Below are 16,892 nucleotides of genomic sequence, written 5' to 3' on the forward strand. Positions count from 1 at the left end.
TTTCTTCTCTTATATGCCTAAAGGGACTGTATATGTAATCTCTTCTCTTATGTGCTTAAAGGGACTGTAATGTAATTTCTTCTCTTATATGCTTAAAGGGACTGTATATGTAATTTCTTCTCTTATTGCTCAAAGGGAATGTAAATGTAATATCTTCTCATATGTATATGTAATTTCTTCTCTTATATGCTTAAAGGGACTGTAAATGTAATATCTTCTCTTATATGCCTAAAGGGACTGTAAATGTAATTTCTTCTCTTATATGTTTAAAGGGACTGTAAATGTAATATCTTCTTTTATATGCTTAAAGGGACTGTAAATGTAATATCTTCTTTTATATGCTTAAAGGGACTGTAAATGTAATATCTTCTCTTATATGTTTAAAGGGACTGTAAATGTAATATCTTCTTTTATATGCTTAAAGGGACTGTAAATGCAATTTCTTCTCTTATATGCCTAAATGAAATGTAAATGTAATTGCAAGTAACCCTTCGATCATTCTTAAAATGACATCTCAGATTAAAACTTTTATGATAAAGATAATTTCGTTTTTTTTGTCTTAAATGTGTTTTCTTAATTGTTTATGTAGCATAAACTTATCAAGAGAAAGATGCCACAGCTGAAAATAATTAATTTTCAGTTAGAAAATCAAGGATATATGGTGAATTCTTTATAATTGTTTAAAGGGTGCCGTTGTGAATTGGCCGTACCACCCAATAATCAATATATATGTAATTATCGTCCTAACAATTAATTGAATTATGGAGGTCTCTTTAAACTTTATTTTGACAAATGATAAACAATTTTTAAACTATGATGCTCGGCAATTATATCAATATAATGAAAACAACATTTGATCAAGCTTTTAAACAGCATGGATACAGAAAAACATGGAAACAAAGAGAAGCAGCCAATTAAAAAAAATTCTCTTTAATTATTTTTAAATTTATAATTCGAAAAAAGCTTGTTAACAATTAAAACTTAAAGAAAAAAGTCATCTTGATTATATTGATATCATCGCCTACCACCATATTATATACATACATACAATACATAAGTCAGGGCTTATGTGCCCCTGTCCTAACAATTCATTGGTTTAGGATTGAAGCACTTGTGCTCCTGTCCTAACAATTCATTGGTTTAGGATTGAAGCACTTGTGCTCCTGTCCTAACAATTCATTGGTTTAGGAAGCCTATATGCTCCTGTCCTAACAATTCATTGATTTAGGAAGCCTATATGCTCCTGTCCTAACAATTCATTGATTTAGGAAGCCTATATGCTCCTGTCCTAACAATTTGATTTAGGAAGCCTATATGCTCCTGTCCTAACAATTCATTGATTTAGGAAGCCTATGTACTCCTGTCCTAACAATTCATTGATTTAGGAAGCCTATATGCTTCTGTCATAACAATTAATTGGTTTAGGAAGCCTATATGATCCTGTCCTAACAATTCATTGCTTTAGGAAGCCTATATGCTCCTGTCCAAACATTTCATTGATTTAGGAAGCCTATATGCTCCTGTCCTAACAATTTATTGATTTAGGAAGCCTATATACCTAACAATTCATTGATTTAGGAAGCCTATATACTCCTGTCCTAACAATTCATTGATTTAGGAAGCCTATATGCTCCTGTCCTAACAATTCATTGGTTTAGGAAGCCTATATGTTCTTGTCCTAACAATTTATTGATTTAAGAAGCCTATATACTCCTGTCCTAACAATTAATTGGTTTAGGAAGCCTATATACTCCTGTCCTAACAATTAATTGGTTTAGGAAGCATATATACTCCTGTCCTAATAATTCATTTGTTTAGGAAGCCTATATACTCCTGTCCTAACAATTAATTGGTTTAGGAAGCATATATACTCCTGTCCTAATAATTCATTTGTTTAGGAAGCCTTGGTGCCCCTATTCTAACAGTTCTTTGACAAAAGAAGCCTATATGTTCTTGTCCTAACAATTTATTGATTTAAGAAGCCTATATACTCCTGTCCTAACAATTCATTGATTTAGGAAGCATATATACTCCTGTCCTAATAATTCATTTGTTTAGGAAGCCTTTGTGCCCCTGTTCTAACAGTTCTTTGACTAAAGAAGCACTTAGGCTCCTGTCCTAACAATTCGTTTATTTAGGAAGCCTATGTGCGCCTGTCCTAACATTTGATTGAATTAGGAAGCCTATATGTTCCTGTCCTAACAATTCATTGATTTAGGAAGCGTATGTGTTCCTGTCCTAACAATTAATTGATTTAGGAAGCGTATATGCTCCTGTCCTAACAAGTAATTGATTTAGGAAGCGTATATGCTCCTGTCCTAGCAAGTAATTGATTTAGGAAGCCTATGTGCTACTGTCCTAACAATTTATTGATTTAGGAAGCCTATATGCTCCTGTCCTAACAATTCATTGATTTAGGAAGCCTATATGTTCCTGTCCTAACAGTTAATTGATTTAGGAAGCCTATCTGCTCCTACCCTAAAAATTCATTGGTTTAGGAAGCCTATATGCCCCTATCCTAACAATTCATTGGTTTAGGAAGCCTATGTGCTCCTGTCCTAACGCAAGATCCAGCAAAATGTCCACCAACAATACTTTGTAATGAGGTAAGATGTTGATAGAGGGGGGGACTTGATCTTCAAAATAATTTTTGCTGTTTTTCTAAAATAATTCTCAATTTCTTCATAAACCTATTTAGGTCGAAAACCGGAAGATATCCATGTCCATAATTGTTCAGTAATTTTAATTGAACTTTTATTTTGTATAATTTAAAAATGATTAATTTTATTGCTTTTGAAGTTATTTTTCGCGTACTATGACCTATTGGAATGGGATACAGGAATTGGATTAGCTAGGATCGGTCCCTTTTCTAGCAACAAATTTAGGTTTTAAATGTTGGATTCTAAGCCGCCATTTGTTCTTCGAACTCCATCGATCAAACTAAACATTTTGCGGATTTTCCTGTTTATACAGGGTGTCCCACATCAAATAAGACCGCGTCAATGGGTCTAAATTACGATTTTAGGGAAAAATCAGAAAAGGTAAGAAGAATTAATCGTTTTGAAAATTTAATAAGGTTAATATAGAAATTTTTCTTCTCAGAGAATGCTAGATTTTTCGAGTTTTATGTGCGTATTTTGGCGTTAAAGATTGGAAATAATCTAAAAGTAGCAAGACGACTTGAAGGTCGCCTTTGATCTTTAGAATGATTTACGGCATTTATTCGTTAACCAAATTTTAGAAGTAGAATTCTAGAGTTCATAGTCACAAAAAACTCCTGGTCTTGGCATCTCCAAAATGTGGTCTGCCTTTTTGTTCTCTCAATACTACCGTAGATATAGTTAATTTTTTTGTTTAGATTTCGACAATTTTGGTTTTATTTTAAAAAATTGAAATCTGAACGAAATTCTCATTATATCCGGTAATAGTGACTGCACAAAAAAGGCAGACCACATTTTGGAAATCCCAGGACTAGGAGAATTTTGTGATTATTGTTTCAAGAATCATACATGTGAAAGAAGGTTGACTACTGAATGTCTCCAATTAATTAAAAAAATCAAAGACAACTTTCAAATTGTCTTGCTAATGTCAAATTTTAATTCATTCCAGTGCCTTAATTAAAAAAAACTTAAAATCCACTTAGTTTGAACTGTTTTAAAGAATAAGTAGTTGAATCAGCTAAACCTATTTCAAATACCTTTATATATCTTTATTTTGTTCATAAATTTCAATCTTTGTTACTACAGACTCAGTGGGACCCTACCCATAAATTGCGAAGCCGGCTGTTAGATGAACAGTCGATTCACATTTTACTTAAAGGGACTGTAAGGGTAATTTCAAATGACCCTTCATGCAAATATGCCTATAGCCTCATTAATTCACAACGATATTGTTTTTTTCTGATCAATAATGTAGAAGATATCGTCGTTTTTCTAGACTTAATTATGATAATTGCAGTAGAAATGCTGTATATTACTTTGTAGAAAATCCACGATTAAAAATAATAAGTTTTCAAACTGATAAACATCGATATATCTGATTTATACTTGATCAGGGAAAGGTTTAAAAGGTACCGTTGTATGGAGGGTCACTTGATATTAAGTACGTCGCACAGTCCCTTTAATTTAAGTCGATATTCAAGCAACAGGTGAAATTATAAACATATTATTGGATTAATGGTATTTTCCTTTTTCACAGTTATATTCGAGCAAACAAAATCTCGAGTTAAAATCGAGTAAAACTCGACTTTTGCCTTCCAGAAGTGGAGTTTTAATCGAGTTTAAAAGTGGAGTTTTCGCCTGCAATAGTCGTGCCATATCTGGAGGAAAAATCGACTTTTCGCCAAGTTGGGGGTTGTAAAAAGTGATGATGACTGGATGATATCTGGATGATTTCTGGGTGATTTTTGGATGATTTCTGAAAAATTAAGTCGATACTTCATCCAGTTGGTGACTGGAATTCAAAAATGGAGTTAAAGTAGAGTTTAAGTGGAGTTTTGAAGTAGAGTTTAGGACAACTAGTTATCATCTAGTTGTATCATCTAGTTGTATCATCTAGTTGTGTTTCCTGGGATGGGTCTCACTGTAGAGATATTAGTAAAGTTCTTCTATTTAGGATAGCAGGGAATATACACTGCTGAAAACATTTGAAAATGTTGATGATTTCTGTGATTGCTGTCAAGAGAAATATGTTCCGTACATAGGAAAGCATGTATTTATTATGTACAGTACAGTTTACACAGAGCCCAAAACTTAAGACATAGTATCGTAATGAAAACCAGTTTTAAAACCCGGGTTTCGCGAATGGGGTTAGGCAGTTTTGTGAATATCAAAATTCTTGTAATGAAATATTATTTTTTCAAGTTGTTTATATTCTCCATTTTTTTCGAATCTCTTAAATCAAAATCTACACAAATGCTAAGACCCCAGAAAAGAAACTCGGTAGTTTCGTTCAACGATACTCTTTTAAATTTCGGGCTCNGCTTTAAGATTTACAAATGTTTAGACAAAGTTTAGAAAAACTCTTAAAATGTTGAATTTTGTGTTCCGCCACTTTGAGAATAGTCTCAAGATAGTATGATCATTGATCGATAATGGCGAGAAAAAAAAGTTTCTAGACTAAAGTTGCTAGTAAGCCAGAATGTAAGCAAAAATAAATTCGTACAATCATCTCCTAAATTTTATTCTTTGTGGGTATATTGTAACCCTATAATAAACAAGATTTATGCATTAGAAAAAATTAATCTAAAAATCTTTTTTAAAACTAGTTTGTTTACATGTTTTCAGGGCTGGAATTTAAAGAATTTGAGGCCGCGGTTTAAATCCGCCAAAATCCGTTTTAAATTCAGCGCCGGCCTAAATCTTGAAACATTTGATACAATTTTAAGTGGAACCGACCATATTTAAACCGCTACTTAAATTTAAACCGCCGCTCAAATTCTTTAAATTCGGCCACAGGGCGCTTAGCTTTTTCTTGCTGTTTTATTTTTAAGCCTTTCGTGCAGTTTAGAATAAAAACCAATAAAGTCTCAGACTTTCCTGTTTTGTTAGCGGATTGGCAAAATTAAATAAAATTGTAATACTTTTGAAGAAAGATTTTCTAGATGTGTCAAGCCACAGAAAAATTGGACTTGATCGGTTCAGCCGTTTCGGCGTTTATTGGAGACAAACAAACAAACACACAAACAAGCTTAACAAATCAAATATATCATATAAATGCATATTTTACCTGAAGAGGAAGGAGAAAGATGCTTTCAAACTATTTCAAATTATGATCTTCCATCGAAGGTAAAAAAAAATTATTCCCTTAAAGGGACAGACCGGCTATGTAAGGTAGTTGAACTGAGTATGCAGTGTTGTGGAAAGTTTCTTTAGGATTCATTTGATCGAAAATCGGCGCGAATTAAAAAGATGCCTAACAAATTTATTTTATCTTAACATTAAAAATAAATCTATATTTTTTTTGTTAGTTTCTTGTCGTAAAATACTAACATTACATGCACCAGTTATGATTCATATAATGTAAACAACAAATATGTGAATTCCCTTCCGTTTCCTTTATTTTAGAATTGGTGGGAAATATTCTCACAACCTCTAATTTTGGAGGTTTTTTAATATTTTCTCCTGAAACACTTAATCTTGTATGTTTTTGTTAAATTTCATAAATAAATAATTACTTTCTTACTAATTTTCAGGTAACTCTGTAGTTATGAGTAATACCTTTATCAAAAAACAATAAATGCTAGCATGCAGGAATTTCAATTTTGTTCTTATCTTCCTTGATAGATATATAGATAGATAGATAGATACTTTATTATTTTTAAGATAAGATTATTAATTAATTTGGAGTGAATAATGCAACTGGGTGGTGTGTTTATAGTTATTATTGGTAAAAAACCTTTATATTTTTCAGGAATCATTATTTTGTGACGTTGAAATCGTATTTTGGTTCAAACGTAATTTCAAGTAATTATATTCTATACTTGTTCATCTCCAATTTACAACAGTACCCTTGAAAACATTGTCTCATATGCCTAAAGGGACTGTAAATGTAATTTCTTCTCTTTTTTGCCTAAAGGGACTGTAAATGTAATGTCTTCTCTTATATGCCTAAAGGGACTATATATGTAATTTCTTCTCTTATATGCTTAAAGGGACTGTAAATGTAATTTCTTTTCTTATATGTCTAAAGGGACTGTAAATGTAATTTCTTCTCTTATTTGCCTAAAGGGACTGTAAATGTAATTTCTTCTCTTATATGCCTAAAGAGACTGTAAATGTAATTTCTTCTCTTATTTGCCTAAAGGGACTGTAAATGTAATTTCTTCTCTTATATGATAAGGGACTATATATGTAATCTTTTCTATTATATCCTTAAAGGGACTGTAAATGTAATTTCTTCTCTTGTATGCCTAAAGGGACTGTAAATGTAATTTCTTCTCTTATTTGCCTAAAGGGACTGTAAATGTAATTTCTTCTCTTATATGCCTAAAGGGACTGTAAATGTAATTTCTTCTCTTATTTGCCTAAAGGGACTGTAAATGTAATTTCTTCTCTTATATGCCTAAAGGGACTATATATGTAATTTCTTCTCTTATATGCTTAAAGGGACTGTAAATGTAATTTCTTCTCTTATATGCCTAAAGGGACTGTAAATGTAATGTCTTCTCTTATATGCCTAAAGGGACTATAATGTAATTTCTTCTCTTATATGCCTAAAGGGACTGTATATGTAATTTCTTCTCTTATATGCTTAAATGGACTGTAAATGTAATTTCTTCTCTTGTATGCCTAAAGGGACTGTAAATGTAGTTTCTTCTCTTATATACCTAAAGGGACTGTAAATGTAATTTCTTCTCCTATATGCCTAAAGGGACTGTAAATGTAATTGCAAGAAACCCTTCATCTTTAAAATGACATCTCAGATTTAAACTTTTTATGATAAAGATATTGTTGTTTTTCTGTCTTAAATGTGTTTTCTTAATTGTTTTTGTAGCATAAACTTAACAAGAGAAAGATGCCACAGCCGAAAATAATCAATTTTCAGTTAGAAATCAAGGATATATGGTGCATTCTTGATAATTGTTTATAGGGTACCGTTGTGAATTGGCTGTACCACCCTATAATCAATATATATGTAATTATCGTCTTAACAATTAATTGATTTATGGAGGTCTTTTTAAACTTTAAACTTTATTTTGACAAATGATAAACAATTTATAAACTTTGGTATTCGGCAATTATATCAATACAATGAAAACAACATTTGATCAATCTTTTAAACAGCATGGATACAGAAAAACATGGAAACAAAGAGAAGCGGCCAGTTAAAAAATTCTTGTTGACAATTAAAACTTAAATAAAAAAGTCACCTTGATTATATTGATATAATCGCCTACCACCATATTATATACATACATACAAGGCTTAAGTCAGGGCTCATGTTCCCCTGTCGTAACAATTCATTGCTTTAGAAAGCCTTTGTTCCCCTGTCCAAACAGTTCTTTGATTTAGGATTGAAGCACTTGTGCTCCTGTCCTAACAATTCATTTGTTTAGGAAGCCTTTGTGCCCATGTTCTAACAGTTCTTTGATTTAGGAAGCCTATATGCTCCTATCCTAACAATCAATTGATTTAGGAAGCCTATATGCTCCTATCCTAACAATTCATTGATTTAGGAAGCCTATATGCTCCTATTCTAACAATTCATTGGTTTAGGAAGCCTATATGCTCCTGTCCTAACAATTCATTGATTTAGGAAGCCTATATGCTCCTGTCCTAACAATTCATTGATTTAGGAAGCCTATATGCTCCTGTCCTAACAATTAATTGATTTAGGAAGCCTATATGCTCCTATCCTAACAATTTATTGATTTAGGAAGCCTATATGTTCCTGTCCTAACAGTTAATTGATTTAGGAAGCCTATATGCTCCTGTCCTAAATCTAAGGTCTACGGCATTGGGTTGAAAAGATATAGGGATTAGAGAATCTGAGGTAGTGGCAAAAAATAAAATCCGTTATCCAGTTGCAATATATAAAAATTCAAGCATTTGTTCTTTCCCAATAACTATTCAATAAAAAGAATTCTGTTTTAAAACATATAAAATTTCAATCTTACGTGCAATTTACTTTACTTTGATATACTTTTAAACATTTAGGTTTTATCTATTTTATCCCTTTAAAGGGACTGTAAGCGTAATTTCAAGTAACCATTCAAGCATGGATGACAATGCCCGATTTACAACGGTTCCCTTGAAAACTTTGTCTGATCAAGTATAAATCAGATATCAATGCTTATTTGTGACCAAAACAGGTCTAACTGGAACGGTACCAATGTCCATGGCCATTTGTGTACTTTGTTTCAAATTTCAAATCCAAAAAGGTACCTTGGGTACCAAATTGGACACACGTTCCATTCTGTGTTTCTCTGCGAAAGTGACTTGCGCATTTCTTGTTTATAATAAAAGCAATGTAGAAACTAGAAACTCATAATAATGCATATTTTTTAAGTCAGAAAAATCTTTCCATTGTAAATCGTGCATTGCCATATTTGCTTGGAGGGTTACTTTAAATTTAAGCTTATAACAATCCCTTTAATGAATAATTATTTATTGTGAAGGGTTTGTGTGGGGCTGGACTATCCTGTCAGAGATTACCAGGTAAAATCATTTCATTTTTTTTTAATTTTTAAATTTAAAATGGATTTATTAATGTAAGGAATTAAATCTTNCTCTGTAAGGGTAAAATTTGACATAGTGTAATCAGAGCAAATGTTTCAAATAAACAATTTTAGAAACATTTGTTTATCTTGGCATTCTCAAAATGTGCTCATTACAGTATTTACCATCAAGCTCTCTTCTTATGATATGGAAGAACCTGCCTCTTGACTTAAAAAGAAGCAACTCTCTAAGTATATTTAAAAATAGACTACTAAATTCTCTTTTTGAAAATTACATTATAATGTGTTATTAACCGAATTGCTATTCATGTAAAACTAACTAGATATGTTTTAATATGCTTTGATATTTGTTGTGTACATGTAAGAAAATTACTTTAAACTCTAGTTATTCGAATTAATACAGCCAAGAGCTATTTTACACCTAATTGCTTTATGCTTGTACTGTAAAAATAATTATTTATCAATTTGTAAACTTTATCTATCTATCTATCTACACTTTGCCAAATTTTGACCTTGAAAGAAAATATATGGGTAATTAACGAAGCAACAACAAACCAATTCAATGCACATTACTCACTGTAGATTAAGAAATCAGCTAACCGCCCACCAGAGGTTGCTGCGTTTTGACTTAAAAAATATTGCAATAAAAACATTTCAAGATCGTCTAAACGGTTGCGAGTTGACGTAGCAACCCCCCGTCCGTTGGGCGGTTGGCTTAATTCCAATATTGATCACCCTTACTGTAGATGCGTGGATGAACTAACAGGAGAACCAATATTTGGATTAGCGGTCAACCTGGCAGCAGCTACACAGGAAGGTAATAAACAAGAGAAGATTTAACCGTTCGATCCTTATCCCAGAGAACTGTAACTTTCGATCACAATTTTATCTATGAAACATCCTTTATTCGCCTTGTTTATTTTATACTTTTGTCGGTATATACGTTTTAAACGGAAAAGTGTAATAAGAGGCAACCACGTAAGTTTAAAGACTTTTGAATTATAATTATAACACATGATTGAATTCAAATAAAAGAAACCAAATGCATCTCGCCCTGGTTAGTCCAGGGTAAGGTGTCCTACAGTTTCTGGGAGGAAGGTAAACAAACTTGCAGTACACTAAATTTGTAAACAACCGTGATTTTTTAGAACCATTTTAATGGTACAGTACCCGACATTTGAATTGGGCGGTGTCTGAAATAATTTAGTGTAAATGGATAAAAATTGTAATTGTACATACATACAATATGGCATAGTATATAGTCATCCCTCTTTTGAATGACATGTGAAGGACATGAAGGACATGAAGGACATGATTGACATGAAAGACATGAAGGACATGAAGCGTCTTTTTACGAATTAATCTAAAATTAAGTCTTTGTCACAAACTCAAATTTTCTAATCCCTATATTTTAGCAGCTTGATGGTGCAAACCTTTCATATTTCAAACGTAGATTATTTGATCTACCAGAATTCATAATTTGAAATATCTAAGGTCTACGGCATTGGGTTGAAAAGATATAGGGATTAGAGAATCTGAGTTTGTGGGGGAAAAAAAAATCGTTATCCAGTTACAATTTTTAAAAATTCAAGCATGTGTTCTTTTCCAATAACTATTCAATAAAAAGAGTTCAGAGGCCGAACTTAAAGAATTTGAGCCGCGGCTTAAATTTAAGCCGTGGCTCAAATTTGGTTGGTTCCACTTAAAATTGTATTCAATTTTTCTGTATGTAAGCCAGCGCTCAATTGAAACCGGTTTTTGGAGGATGATTTGAGACGCGGCTTCAATTCATTAAATTCGGACACTGATCAAAAACATATAAAATTATTATTGTACCTGCAATTTACTTTACTTTTAAACATTTAGGTTTTATCCCTCTAAAGGGACTGTAAGCGTAATTTCATGTGACTTATCAAGCAAAGATGACAATGCCCGATTTACAACGGTTCCTTTGAAAACTTTGTCTGATCAAGTATAAATTAGATATCAATGTTTTTTTCTTTTAAAATGTTTATTTAACATTTGCGGTTTCTCTGCGAAAGTAACTTGCGCATTTCTTGTTTATAATAAAAGCAATGTAGAAACTAGAAACCATAGAGAATAGAATATATATTAGAGAGGAATTTAAAGAATCTCTCGGTATGAATTTTTTCAGTCCCTTTCAGCCTGAAAAGTGTACAAATCATGTACATGTTCATAAATTATATGCAGTAGAGTACATTAATACAGTATGTTCCCTAGATTATTCATTTCAATTTCGAATTTTTTAAAGCTGTTAAATAAACTTTACAATGAATTAGGTGAATAAAAAACATTATTTGATTTATAGTTATAGCGGAAAATCATCGTTTGTAAAGTGGAAGGCATAGAGTCTATATGAAATGATCATTGGTCAATTATGAAACCAGCCTATTTCATAATTTGGTTTTCTTTTAACATTAATTTTAGATTTTCTAAAAATAATGTTGCAGGGCCCAAAAGGTTATATAGTATAAATATGTGAAGTACACCTGCAGTATGGAAACAGTACAACAAAATGGCCGTTTTACACTTTTTTCTAGTAAATTCCCCTCTAATATATATTCTATTCTCTTTGCTAGAAACTCATAATAAGGCACATTTTTCAAGTCAGAAAAACGACGATATCTTTTCATTTTTGATCCGATTAAGGTTTCAAAGGCACCATTGTAAATCGTACATTGCCATATTTGCTACGTTTACAGTTTAGAGTTTGTTGTTTAGGGTTTGTGTGGGGCTGGACTATCCTGTCAGAGATTGCCAGGTAAAATCATTTTATTTTTTTATTTTTAGATTTAAAATTGATTTATTGATGTAAGGAATCAAATCTTAGCCACAAACTCTGATTATCTAAACCATATGTCTTTGCAACCGGCCTTATGTCTCAGGCTTTAGATATTTCAAACTATTAGTTCTGAAGATCAAATAATATAAGTTTGAAATATCAAAGGTTTCTATTTTCAGGTTGGAAAGATATAGGGATTAGAAAATAAGAAATTTTATTTTAGAAAATTTCGTGATTTAAACAAAAATATCATTATATAATTCCAACAATATACCATATTTTAATCAAGTATTATTACATAGTGCAATTTTGATTTAAAAAATCACTTTTTAGCGTAATTTCATCAAAAAATCACAATTAAGCGTAATTTCAACAAAAAATTCACTTTTTAGCGTAATTTCAATAAAAATTCATTCTTTGGAATAATTTCAACAAAAAATCACTTTTAAGCATAATTTCAACAAAAAATCACTTTTAAGCATAATTTCAACAAAAAATCACTTTAAAGCACAATTTCAACAAAAAATCACTTTTAAACATAATTTCAACAAAAAATCACTTTAAAGCATAATTTCAACAAAAAATCACTTTAAAGCATAATTTCAACAAAAAATCACTTTAAAGCACAATTTCAACAAAAAATCACTTTTAAGCATAATTTCAACAAAAAATCACTTTAAAGCATAATTTCAACAAAAAATAACTTTGAAGCATAATTTCAACAAAAAATAACTTATAACCATAATTTCAACAAAAAACCACTTTTAAGCATAATTTCAACAAAAAATCACTTTAAAGCATAATTTCAAAAAAAAATAACTTTGAAGCATAATTTCAACAAAAATCACTTTTTAGCGTAATTTCAACAAAAAATCACTCTTTGGCACAATTTCATCAAAAAATCACTTTTTAGCGTAATTTCAACAAAAAATCACTCTTTGGCACAATTTCATCAAAAAATCACTTTTTAGCGTAATTTCAACAAAAAATCACAATTAAGCGTAATTTCAACAAAAAATTCACTTTTTAGCGTAATTTCAACAAAAATCACTTTTTAGTGTAATTTCAACAAAAGATGACTTTTTAAAGTAATTTCAACAAAAATCACGTTTAAGCGTAATTTCAACAAAAAATCAGTTTTAAGCGTAATTTCAACAAAAAATCAGTTTTAAGCGGAATTTCAACAAAAAATCAGTTTTAAGCGTAATTTTAACAAAAAATCACTCTTTGGCACAATTTCAGCAAAAAATCACTTTTAAGCATAATTTCAGCACAAAATCATTTTTAAGCGTAATTTCAACAAAAAATCACTTTTAAGCGTAATTTAAAAAAAAAATTTTCAGCGTAAAAATTCACTCTTCGGCATAATTTCAACAAAAAATCACTATTAACCATAATATCAACAAAAATCACTTTTTAACGTAATTTCAACAAAAAATCATTTTTAAGCGTAATTTCAACAAAAAATCCCTGTTTGGCACAATTTCAACCAAAAAATCACTTTTTAGCGTAATTTCAATAAGAATCATTATATTTATATATTTAGATCAGACGTCATCAACCTGTCAACGGAACCCAACCAACTGTCATAAGGCCCAGGATAGGTAAATTATACAGGGTACACTTAATAGTGATGAAAATAACTGACTCTTGAATCGTATTTTAGCGACGCAATATCCTGGTATTTCTGCTTTAATTAAGAGGCACCCTGTATATTAAGTTTTTTTACCTTTCCTGTTTAATCAATTCTATTACAAAGGCGAAATTAAATTAATGCAAATTTTGTAAGCTTTGAATTTTTTCATATTTAGTTTTGAAAATTAATATTTATTATAAATATGAAAATTTATGATTTAGTTATGATGCAAAAGTGGAGGAAGGAGAATTAGGTAATTTTACGAGATTTTTTACCTTTCCTGTTTAATCAATTCTATTACAAAGGCGAAATTAAATTAATGCAATTTTTGTAAGCTTTGAATTTTTTCATATTTAGTTTTGAAAATTAATATTCATTATAAATATGAAAATACATGATTTAGTTATGATGCAAAAGTGGAGGAAGGAGAATTAGGTAATTTTACGAGATTATCTTAAAAAACATAAAAAAAAATATTATAAATAAATATACTAATTTATTTTTAAGGGACTGTAACCGTAATTTCAAGTGAACTGATCTATTCAAATATGACTATGTCTGATTCACAACAGTACCCTTAAAAGCTTTGTAAATTTCATATCAATATTTTGTTTATTTGAAATTTCAAGGGTACCGTTGTAAATCGGGCATTGCCATCTTTGCATGGAGGGTCACGGGAAATTATACTTACAGTCCCATCAATTTAAGGAATGGATGAGTCTAGACCTCTCTGTAATGATGATGGGTTATTTGAACCTTTACAGTGTTACTTTGCAGGAGTCTGTAGGTTAGTAATATTCTTCTCTACTTAGAAGGGGATGATGAGGGGACATCCCCCCCTGGAAATTTAAGGAGATTTCCCCCTTCCTGGACAATTAGGGGAACCCTCCCCCCACTAAAATAAAAATAAAAAGGAAAAACAATCCACAAGCGATCGTTAAAAGACGATCGTTATTAGATCGTTTTTTGCAGTTATTCTCTGTAAGGGTAAAATTTGACATAGTGTAATCAGAGCAAATGTTTCAAATAAACAATTTTAGAAACATTTGTTTATCTTGGCATTCTCAAAATGTGCTCATTACAGTATTTACCATCAAGCTCTCTTCTTATGATATGGAAGAACCTGCCTCTTGACTTAAAAAGAAGCAACTCTCTAAGTATATTTAAAATGAAAAAAATATTGCAATAAAAAACATTTCAAAATCGTACATACGGTTGCGAGTTGGCGCAGCAACCCCCCGGGCGGTTGGGTTAATTCCAATATTGATCACCCTTACTGTAGATGTGTGGATGAACTAACAGGAGAACCAATATTTGGATTAGCGGTCAACCTGGCAGAAGCTACACAGGAAGGTAATAAACAAGAGAAGATTTAACCGTTCGATCCTTATCCTAGAGAACTGTAACTTTCGATCACAAATGACCTATGAAACATACTTTATTCGCCTTGTTTATTTTATACTTTTGTCGGTATACAATTATAACACATGATTGAATTCAAATAGAAGAAACCAAATGCATCTCGACCTGGTTAGTCCAGGGTTAGGTGTCCTACAGTTTCCGGGAGGAAGGTAAACAAACTTGCAGTACACTAAATTAGTAAACAACCATGGATTTTTAGAACCATTTTAATGGTACAGTACCCGACATTTGAATTGGCCGGTGTCTGAAATAATTGAGTGTAAATGGATAAAAATTGTAATTGTACATAAATACAACATGGCATAGTATATGGCCATCCCTCTTTTGAATGACATGAAGGATGAGAAGGACATGAAGGGCATGAAGGACATGAAAGACATGAAGGACATGAAGCGTCTTTTTACGAATTAATCTAACCTCCTAGAAGCTCCACAGAGGTGTGACACAATTTACGTTGCGATTATTTCATATGGAGATGATTCGGAAAATTCGTTCCGTAAATTTGATCAAGATAAATTGCACCATATACCTTTGTGTAGCTTCTAGAGTGGGTAGATTTATCCATGAGTTCAGTTTAAAAAGAAATTTAGTTTTTTGTGCTATAGTAAATATTGGGCATTTCAATTATTTCGTTCAGAATTAGACATTTCTGAATATCTCTGGTAATGGTAGACCACATCTTGAAATAGGACTTGGGTTATTTTGTGATTAATTTCACGGTGAAAAAAGTTCTTTAATTAGGTTGCTAATTAAATGCCGCAAATTATTTCAATGGTCAAAGACGACTTATATCAATTATTAGAAATTCCGCATCTTCAAAGGTTCTGTAAAAAAATTCTTCGCCAAAAATGTGGTACAGATTGGGAAGAATTACATTGTTATGTTAGGGGTTAACTGTGGATGTGGAAGAGAGATAGAGGTTATCAAAACTATGGGTTGCAGTTTGCAGGTCAAACAAAATACAGTGATAACCAGAAAACTCTGGAATAGGAGTACGACTTTATAGCAATACTTAAAAGTATTTAATGTTGTTACAAAACAAATAGTTTTGCTAAACACTTAAGTGAAATGGGTCTGTTTACACTGCACAATTGATGTGGCCCATACACATTGGAATCATAACTTAGTCTAAAAGTCGTCTTCCTCTTCCAGAGTTTTCTGGTTATCACTGTATACAAAATGTTTCGAAAAAATATCCAAGGGTTTTCCAAATACTGCTTTAAACTTGAAATACGCGCTATGTAGTTTTCATATCTTTTTATCCAAAACTTCAAATTTTGACCAGTAAAAGCAGGACAGAAACGGTTTAAAGGGACTGTAAGCGTAATTTCAAGTATCTAACTCTTCATGCGAAGATGTCAATGTCCGATTCACAACGGTATACTTAAGAGCTATACATGATGAATTAGATGGCAATATTTTTTATATTGAAACCCGCTTTTATAGTGACTCGCGCATTTCTACTGCTGGAAAGCATTTAGAAATTATAAGAAATACAAACTTATAGGCTTAGAAAACGACAGTATCTTCTCCCTTATTGCTGAGATAAAGGTTTAAATGGTACCGTTGTTAATCGGGCAATGATATCTTTGCATGAACTTTAAGAACTTGGCTAATCTGTCCAACCAAAAGTTTCCAGGTAAAAAATTCCCAATCCTTAGCTTAGATCTTTTGAATGAACAGAACAAATTTAAAACAAAGCCGATCGTTAATTGGTCACAAGTTTTGAGAATTGTTGCAAAATAAAAAAACTCTTTTTTAAAGGTTGACTACGACGGAGACACGGAGTTAAGTAAAGCCAAGTTTGGTGCCGAGTATACTGAATGCATTCAGAATCAACCTCAATACTTCAA

The 16,892-nt window shown here is 31.5% G+C and overlaps 1 protein-coding gene across 1 annotated transcript; it reads left to right on the forward strand.

Moving 5' to 3' along the window:
- Positions 1-4,618: 4,618 nt before the first annotated feature.
- Positions 4,619-16,892, forward strand: LOC111717133 (uncharacterized; the record flags this gene model as incomplete). Its single annotated transcript, XM_023492640.1, is given in 9 exon segments — positions 4,619-4,702; positions 5,734-5,786; positions 9,119-9,158; positions 13,528-13,585; positions 13,839-13,870; positions 14,326-14,404; positions 14,900-14,970; positions 15,927-15,988; positions 16,804-16,892. Coding segments are annotated over 4 exon segments (299 nt in total), but the record flags the coding sequence as incomplete, so codon positions are not given.

This window comes from Eurytemora carolleeae, unplaced genomic scaffold (assembly GCF_000591075.1).
Source record: "Eurytemora carolleeae unplaced genomic scaffold, Eaff_2.0 scaffold2365, whole genome shotgun sequence".
Taxonomy (NCBI): domain Eukaryota; kingdom Metazoa; phylum Arthropoda; class Copepoda; order Calanoida; family Temoridae; genus Eurytemora; species Eurytemora carolleeae.